Source organism: Sylvia atricapilla, chromosome 5 (assembly GCF_009819655.1).
Source record: "Sylvia atricapilla isolate bSylAtr1 chromosome 5, bSylAtr1.pri, whole genome shotgun sequence".
Lineage (NCBI taxonomy): Eukaryota > Metazoa > Chordata > Aves > Passeriformes > Sylviidae > Sylvia > Sylvia atricapilla.
In genome coordinates, this window is record NC_089144.1 from 17,273,748 (window position 1) to 17,283,408 (window position 9,661).

A 9,661-nucleotide genomic window follows, 5' to 3' on the forward strand; every position below is an offset into this window, starting at 1 on the left:
TTACTCCTGCTCTGGACCACGGCCATGCTGAGAGTTTATGTAGTTTCTCCACACTGGGGTTAATTCCAAGATGAGAAAGAATTTTGATATCCCTAACGGAAGCTGAAACACTAACATCCCAATCCTCAGGTCTAGGGGTGATACAGCTTTGTGAAAAGATGAGAGCAATCTCTTGGTAAAGAAACGGATGATAAGAAAACAGCAACAATCCAATTCTATATAGGTTGTCTCCTTTTCTCCTGAATACAATATCAAGAAAATGAAACTTGGGGAAAAAAAAAAAAAGAAAAACCTTTTCTGAAACCTTAAATATAAATCCTTTATTGTAATATAAATCTTTATCCTTTCAATGCATGACTGTATGAGTCTTCCCTTTTCATTGGGGTGTATTTGCTTCTCAGGCTGATTGATGTCTGTCTTCTCTTTGCCCTATGTTCTTAGCACTCTCGTCGTAATTCTTCTGTCCATCTTTTCATTGTTCTGTTTAGAAAAAGCACATTCTTAAAGTGCTTTAAAAAAGATGGGATATAATCATACAGCGCACCTTTTATAGGGGTGTATGTGTGTATATATATTTTTTTCTCTCCTATATGCATTTAGACTGCTGTGGAATGGTGGGGGTTTCTACCAATAAGATCCCAAAGTATGTACTCAAGGTTTAAAATTCATGGGGTGCTTTTTTCACTTCTTCAGAGCCAAAACTTCAAAGGGGTGAACGTCGCAGTGCAGTTTGTGCTGAAGACTAATGGAGCGCTTTACATCTGAAGTGGGCTGCACTGTATGTTGTGTGAAAAAGTTGGCTGGCAAATTTTGTATTCAAAAAATCCATTTAATTTGCTTTCCTTTAGCCAGTTGAGCTTTACTCTAAATAGAATTCAGCAGCACTGCCTGTGTGCACACCAGCAGTTCAGCCCCATCACTAATTAAAGTTAAAACTCAAATGCATAATTTCCATAATTCCAAAATACTGACTTTTTTGTTGCAAATTACTGGTATCTTAAATTCTTATGTTTTTTAACTGATCCCTTCAAACTCTTTCTCCCTTCAGGTAACCTTTTCGACACCACAACAGACCATCTGATAGATGCAAACACAGATTTTTCAGTTTGAATTTCACATCCTGCATCAGTGTTCTTAGCGGATAGAAACATCCTCTCCTTTGAGTAATGTTCCTGCAAGCTCAGCACGAGAACTTCAGTGTACCACAAGACATGGGCATCCATACAGTTTTTCATGCAAGTCTATGTTTTTTCCATGCATTTTCCATGTAACCTCAAGTAATGAAACCGCCAGATCACTTCACTGTTCTTCATCTTAATTAAAGATGATTTCCCTCTGCATCCAATGCATTACTGAATTAGCGGGGTATCCACTCTGAGGTCATTCTCTTACCTGTGTTTCACCTCCATGACTGTATTTTTCCACGTTTGTATGCTTGCCAGCACTGTTTCATCTTAAACCACACAGGAGTTGTGACTCTATCTGTCCCCAGGGACCAAGGTGGCCTCTCTCTCCACTGTGGACCCTGGAGGCTTAACAAGCATCTGACTTGGTGAAACTCTTTGCTTCTGCAGACCCACTTTTCCTTTCCTGGCTGCTGCAGTACCAATGACCAGTCACACACAGCTCTGATTTAAAAATCCTTACTGAGTTTAGGAGGAAATAAAGCAGGATTTCTCCCAGCAGTGCCCAGGTTCCTAGTTAAAGCAAGGAAAAGCTATTCCTTAAACAATTTCCCCTATGTGGTCCTAGTGGGATGGCTCTTGAGCATCTTTGTAGTGCAGATTGCTGGAGGTGATCATTTTTCCCTCACTGTTGCCCCCAGCTTGCTCTACCACCTCAATCTCAAAATCTATTAATTTTCTGTTTTCCAAGAAGAGGGTCTGCTCACTGTGATTTTTCAGCCACTGTCCTTGGCAACAATACTCACCTATTTAAAAAAACCAAGTCACCTTTCAACTGGCACTGTATTGATATCTCAGCAGTTAAGACAAGTGAATCGATGAAGAAATTGCACTACGCTCTTAAGACACTGAAAGGATTGGTCCTTTTGGGTCAGGGCGAAGGTAAAACCGTGTGCAGCCCTCCCTGCAAACCTTCATTTCTGCACCTTTCATCAGCACTAAATTCACTTTAAAAATGTTGCAAAGAAATCTGGAAGGTCTTACCTGCAACACCTATTGATCACCAGGCAGTTTGAGCATATTTCCTGCAATTCAAGGGAGAGCTTGATAGAGCCTTTGCCATTGTGTTCCCTTTCCCTGTGTGTATCTTAACCTTAGGTACTTTTTTGTTGTTGTTGTTTTTTTGGAAACTATTTGGCCTTTGAGTGTCTCAACAGAAGTGCTATTACAGAGTGGGATGGTTTTCAAAATATTCAACCTCTTTTTTTAATAATCCTAAAGCCTGTTTCTCAAGTGTCACGGAATACCCACAAATAACAGCGAAGCCAACGTGAACAGTTTGTTCTCTTGGCACCTAAGAAACCAGGCTCCCAGCTGTTCCCCACCCACCTTCCATGGACTTTTAGGAATGACCATGTTCTCTCTAAAACTGTGGAATAGATTGAATGTGCACTGCAAACCTTAAATTTTGAGTCTTTCCTTCCTTCATGGCTTGGAGTTGCCTGCATTGGGCAGGGGGCACCGGTCCATTGTGTTGTAACCCTTCAACAATGAAATCAGCGTTTTGTAAATTTGGAAGATTGCATTTGTGTTTACTTACTGTGACTACTGTTCAGACTTTCTTCAGAAATCTTTTTATAGGGTTTATTAGAGAGAAGAAAAAAAAATCATTCCATATTTAGGTAAAAATGTCTCAATCTTCTGTATATATGTTTTATTAATATGTAAATATTTAGATATTTTTAAATTACTATGTTCTTAATAAAGCGACAAGGGACTAGTTGTGAAATGGTGTATAACATTGTGCTGTGTTACCGATCTCTGGGAAATCCTCTTTGTCAGTTCAGAAAAGAAAAACTACAATAAATAACTTTAATTGCATGTGCGTTCCTGTGTTCTATGCTGGATTCCTGTATTTTAGAGTAATTACTTTGCCACCAGTGGACTACACATAGGAAAACCCTGGAAGTTACCACCACGATACTGTTTTTCCAGCTGGTTCAGCCAGAAACCACACTGCCTTGCCAATCACAACAACATCTATATCCAATCACGTAATAACTCTTGAGTATTAAGTACTGATATGCTTGAAGTCTAATTTTAATTGAATTAGGTGCCTTTATAATCTGCACTTAAAAGGTTAAGCTCTGCTTCTATGGAAACAACACACAGGAAGGACAAACCAATACTCACAGGTTGGAGTAGCTGCAAAGATATATGCTTGGTAATTCATTATCACACCCTCATCAAATGTTTAGCCTTAGAACATACCTTCTGCGAAAACATGTTCCTGGTAATCTTCCATCAATTCCAAGGAGCCAGTGAAGTGAAGTGAAGCAGCAGCTCACCACACCTTTTTGGCCTTATACAAGGAGCACTATGGAGGTAAAAAGTCCCAACGAGAGCTTCCTTCACATTTCAGTGGCTGCCCAGATCGGCTGAAGCCTGCTGCACCTCCTGCACCCGTGTGGTGTGACAGGAGCCAGTGCCAGCCCTCCCCTCTGCGGGGTGCTGCAAGAGCATCTCAGTCACAGACCACAGAATGGGTTAGCTTAGAAGGGACATGGACAGGAGCATCTTGCACAAGATGAGGTTGGCCAAAGCCCCATCCAAACTGGTCTTAAACACTTCCAGGGATGGAGCATCCACAGCTTCTCTGGGCAGCCTGTTACAAAACCTCACCAATCTCAATGTAAATTTGTTTTTCTTAATATGTAATGTAAATCTAGTCCTCTTTCAGTTTAAAACTGTTGCCGCTTGTCCTTTCCCTACAGGCTTTAGTAAAAAGTCCCTCTCTATCTTTCTTACAAGCCTCCTTTGATTACTGAAACACCACTCTAATGTCTCCTTTCCTTTGGGCTGAGCCCCCCCAGCTCCCTCAGCTGCTCCTCAGACTTGTGGTCCAGAACATTCCCCAGCTCTGTTGCCCTTCTCTGGACACACTCCAGCACCTTAATGTCTTTGTTCTAGTGGGGAACTCAAAAGTGTCCCCAGAATTCAAGGTGTGGCCTTACCAGTGCCAAGTTCAGGGGGACAATCACTGTCTTGGTCCTTCTGGTCACAGTATTGCTGAGACAGGCCAGGATGTTAAAGCATAGCTTTGTTTGGCTTGTGTTTTTTACAACAGGGACCAGGGTAATACACTGTTGCTTGTAACATTTAAGTGGAGCACCTTAAATTGTGTTTAAGGTACAATTATGAGCAAGAAATGTTCCTGTGTGCTGTGATCTGCATGGCACAAAATCTCATCTGTGCTGCAGAGCAACCAGCACATGCTGCTGCCAGGCTGCAGGTTCACCTGTTGGAACAGGGATGGGGCAAGTGACACTGCCAGCACCCACACCTGAGCTCCAGCCACGCTCCTGCTTCCTTGCTGGCCCAGTCGGCCAGTGCATCCCTCTGTCCTGTGTACAGGACACTGGAGATTAATACTTTGGGTGAAAAAAATCCTTCTGAAGCTGAAGAGGAAAAAGGATATCCTCCTGGTAACATGAAAGGAAACTGGAGCCTGGGCCTTATAAAAAATGCATTAATTGTGAGACAAGAAGAAAGTCATCTCAAGTGCCTGTGACATGTTGGTTTAGAAACGGCTGGCTGAGTCTTTCGGGGGAGACACACTCTGTCACATCTGAGTGGTTTGGGGATGGGTGGTCCTGCTGCAGCCACCCATCCTCTAGAGAAACCTTCTCCCCAGAAAGCCTGCCCTCTGCTGAGGCCTTGCTGGGAAGCACATTCCTCCTTCCCTGGGGAAGGGAGGGGGCACAGTCCTAGGAAAAACCCACGGGGCCACATCCTCCTAGAGAAACAGATGTCACCAGCATTTTACAAGACTTCAAAAACAAACCCATTGTGTATGTTCTCCCCCAAATCTAAAGCATCAAAATGCCTTGTAGGAGGTGCTGAGATATCTCTTCTCCCTGCACTGGCTCTCCTACTGCTTGAGCATTCCCACAGCTGGGCAGGGGTGAGCATCTTCACTCCTTCCTGCCACACTGTCATCACAGAGAGGCACGAGAGGGGTTTGTACAAGTAGGTCAGGTATGATTTCTCATCCACCGACTGCTAATAAAAGCCACTGATGTGAAACCTATAACATTATGTGTATAAATAATTTAGCTCCGGTGTGTAAACATCAGTTCTGGGTTTAAAAAAAGCTGAAATAATTCCATCAGCTTTTCCCCCACCCTCCTTGCATATATTGTTACACCTAGCTGATAACAAGGGCAGAAAATAGCTGCTAATAGTGGGGAAATTTGGAAATGGGAGGGACATACCTCAGCACTGGCTCTTTCCTCCACCCAGATCCTCAGAGGTGTAGAGGAATCCAACATAACTTCATGTTAATGTGTGCACAATGCCACAGTTGCCCCTGAAGCTACCAACAAGCATGGGGTGAAGAGCTTCATCCACTTCTGCCCAGCAAGAGCCACACAGGTAAGAGTATCATGGTGGCCCATGGCTCCTGCCTGGCCACAGAGCCAACTTGGGGTGGCAACTATCACCACAGGCAGAGATGTGCCCTGGCCATGTCCATTACCACCACACCCAGGAGAAATGTCATTTTCAGGTGATGCCTGGACAGGTCAGGGTAGATGGAAAAGGCCAACCCACATAGTTCTGCCATCCACTGACTCTCAGGTGGCCTGGAGGACCTTCCCTGCCCCAGGTGGTTCAGCAAATCATATGGACTGCATGTGTCCTCCAGGAAAGGAAATCAGTCCAGGAGACTTTAAAAAACCTCACTGGCAGCAATGCTCCCACACCACAGGATCCCTGCTCTGCTTTTGCCCCATGCCCAGCAGTGCCCTGGAGACATCAGATGAGAAGGATGATGGGACTATTTGCATGTCAGGACAGTGTGAGCCCATGCCAGCACCTCAACCAGTCACCAGGAAGTTAGCAGGGATGGATCTGGACTGGAACCAGCATGTGGCTACTGCCATTACCACAGCTTAGAGAAAGCAAAGATTAATGTAATCATTTAATCCCGAGAGATTTCAGGATTCACCAACTGTATCTCATGTCTCCATTCATCACAGCACAGGGGGTGTGTGTAAACTGCTCTGCTCTTAGCTGGACCTCTGCTCCCTCCTGATTTCCCTTTTCCGGAGTTCCTGCACTGCCCTCAGTGCCCGGCTCTCCCCACTGCCACATCCCTGCCTCCTGACACAGCTGTGGTAGGCCCTGCCTCACTTTTTGGCTGGTGAGAATAGTGACATCATCCACCCTTTGTTTTCTTGACTTTTCCTGGTCATGGCTCTGTCCTCAAAATTGGCAGACCTCCACCTCCCTGACTTGCTGCTGGCAGCACCAGAGGGGTATCCACTTCCTGCATCTCCATCTGCCCTGCCTGTACTGCCTTGATGCTGTAAGGAGAGACTGGGCTGGACACCCTGCAGGGAATGGGGTTTGCCTCGGGCTTAGAAGTAACATTTGCCTGCATAAAATCTCCCCAACCACTACAGTCTGGCTGGACAACAGAACAGCATCAGTGACACCCGATGACTCGCCGTGGATTTGTCCTTTCTGTCCCTCTGGTCCAGGGTGCCACATGTGATCTGACAGCATGCAGTCCCATCCTGTTTGGGGGTCCTGCTGCCTTCACTCCTGGGGCTAAAACACAGACAGAGGCTCCTGAGACAATGGCTACCCTGCACACCCAGGTGCTGATGCAAGCTCCCAAGGAATGGCAGTGGATGTGCTGCATCCCACAGAGATGGAGTGCTGCTCCAAGACCTCCATCTTCTAGATCCTCTCCTCATCAGGGCATCATGTTCCCAGCTTCATCACCTGGACAGCACAGAGTGCCAAATCCCAGTGCATTAACATAGATTTTACATTTAACTCACTACAAATGAGCTACCATGTTGCTCCTTTGCTGCCTTTCACTGAGCGTGATGCATCATCCCCCATCTCTCATTTAAAGTCCTTTTGGGGAGGCCTTGGAGCAGTGGAGATTCTCGCCTCATCCCAGTGGGATGGTGTCCCTGGGATTGCCCTGACTCAGATGCCAGACCTTGCACTTGGCCTTGTTAAACCTCATGAGGTTCACACAGACCCACTCCTCAAGCCTGTGCAAGACCCTCTGGATGGCATCCCTTCCCTCCAGCACATCAGCAGCACCACTCAGTCTGGTGCAAACCTGCTGAGGGTGCTCCACAAATCACTGCCTGAGTTGCTGATGACAATATTAAATAGCTTTGGTACAAGCCCTTAAGGAACACCATTCCTTACTGGTTTCCACATGGACGTGAAATCTTTGACCAAACTCTTCGGACATGACCATCCAGCCAGTTCCTTATCCACCTAACAGCCCCTCCATCATACTCTCCATCCAGAGGCCAAAGTGGTGGGGGTTGACCATATTAAAAGCCTTACAAAAGTCCTGAACCCCACTGCATACAGGATCTAACACCATTTGAAGAGTGGCAGCCTGTTTCACCCAGATTTTATCCCTGTCATGGAGTCACAGACCACTGAAACACCTCTGTGCAGGATCCAGGGGTGCTGTGGGGCTGAGCCCTCTTCTCCTGACCTGGCAAACCAGGTGCTGTAGGTGCACACAGGATGCTGCCACAGCAATGCCCCCGAGAAGCTCTGAGCCAGCAAAACCCAACCTTGGCACGCAGAGCCGGGGCTCAGAGGCTCCGTGCTGGGCGTGCAAACCCTCTCTGCTTCACACTGCAAGTTTTGGTCCTTGAAACCGTGAGGCAGAACAGCGTTGGGCCGACCTTGAGCAGCTCTCCCATGTTCTCCGTCCTCCTCCGAGGAGGAGGGGGAGGTGAACCCACCCACCCTACGCACGAACCACTTTGCTTTGGTCGGCCACGGAGCCCTCTGCGAGTGCCAAGGTTAATGCACAGCAGCGGTGCCCTCCCAGAGAGGGTTCGCTGCCGAACCCCGGATCTCTTCCTCCAGAAACAAATTGCTCTTCAACTATTGCCATCTTGTGGCGTCTGTGACCCGTTACTTGTTCCTTTTATCCGCTAATGGTGTTGGTGAGAATCAGCAGTGTACACAGGCAATTTTAAAATGAAATGTAAATGAATCAGAAATGCCTACGGAGGAGCCATTAGCATAAATCCAATCAAAGGGCTTTGTTTAACTTGTTAAAAATGACTAAATATTTAGTGAGTGTGGGCGGGTGAGGTGATTCTTGCTCACACTTGGAAGTTTTAGAAGCAAAACTAATGCTGTTATCTTAAATGGCTGAACTTATAAGCAATTTTCTACCCCGAACTGTGCCTCCTCAGTCTATAATTCACTGGAATATTGTCCCCTGTTCAAGATCACCTCTAAAATATTTTCACAGAATATGTTGAGTTAGAAGGGACCCACAAGGATTATCAAGTCCAGCTCCTGGCCATGCACAGGACACCCCAAGAGCCACACCATGTGCCTGAGAGCACTGTCCAAACACTTCTTGAACTCTGCCAAGCTTGGTGCTGTGACCACTGCCCTGAGGAACCTGTTCCAGGGCCCATCCACCCTCTGAGTGAAAAACTTTTTTCTGTCATCCAACCTAAACCTCCCCTGGCACATCTTCAGGCCATTCCCTCGGGGCTGTTACTGGTCATCACAGAGAATAAATGCCTGTCACCCCTCTTCCCCTCATGAGGATGCTGAAGAGCACAATGAGGTCTCCCCTCAGTCGCAACTTTCTCCAGGCTGAACAAACCAAGTGACCTCAGCCCCTACATCTACAGCTTCCCCCTCCAGACCCTTCACCATCCTCACGGCCCTCCTTTGCACACACTCTAATAGGTTAACATCTTTCTCATATTGTAGTTCCCAAATCTGCACACTGTATTTGCTTCTAGGAGTGGTCGACTCAGTCAGTGAGATATCTAGACTCATGTGAGCACTGCAAGCATCTTCTGGGAGTGGGAATTCCCTTGGAAATGGAGCAAGCCCTGCCCATCCCAATCATGCCAATGGTCCCACCCAGGTGCGATCCTGAGGGTGCAATGCAAGATGGCACCACCACCTGTGTGGTGGACCACAAAGATCACTTTGGGGATGGTAGACTCGATAGAAGGCAGATATTTTTTACAATTAAAGTGATGAAACACTAGAAGATATTGCCCAGAGAGGTGGTACATGCCCCATCCCTGGAAACGTTCACTGTCAGGTTTGTTGGGGCTCTGAACAACCTGATTTAGTTGAAGATGTCCCTGTTCATGGCACGGGGTTTGGATCAGGTAACTTGTAAAGGTGCCTTCAAACCCAAACCATTCTGTGACTCTATGAACAAGAGACATTCCAGTGCCTATAGATTTTATCCAGACTGCTAGGAATGGGAAGGGTTCACTGCTTTGGCCCCAGTGTTACCTGCTCAGTGTCAGGAGGAGCCCATGAAGCTGATGTTTGGTGGCAGGCCAGCCCCAGCTCCCTGTGTTCCTCTGCTGCAATCCACCCATCCTGCCTTCACTCCTCATGCTCCCACACTCACAGCAGCTTTTGCAGAGCCACCCTGATCAAACCAACCCTAAAGTGAAGCGTAGAAACCCCATTTTTTGGATCACACATTTATTCCC

The 9,661-nt window shown here is 46.4% G+C and overlaps 1 protein-coding gene across 3 annotated transcripts in view; it reads left to right on the plus strand.

The window, feature by feature from the left end:
- BEND7 (BEN domain containing 7) overlaps positions 1 to 3,005 on the plus strand; it is a 46,547-nt gene extending 43,542 nt beyond the window's left edge. For all 3 annotated transcript variants that reach the window (XM_066318806.1, XM_066318805.1, XM_066318807.1), the window contains one exon: positions 1,049 to 3,005. In XM_066318806.1, the coding sequence (XP_066174903.1) occupies positions 1,049 to 1,110 (62 nt within the window). In that variant the 3' untranslated portion in view covers positions 1,111 to 3,005. The remainder of the gene's footprint in view (positions 1 to 1,048) is intronic.
- Positions 3,006 to 9,661: the final 6,656 nt, after the last annotated feature.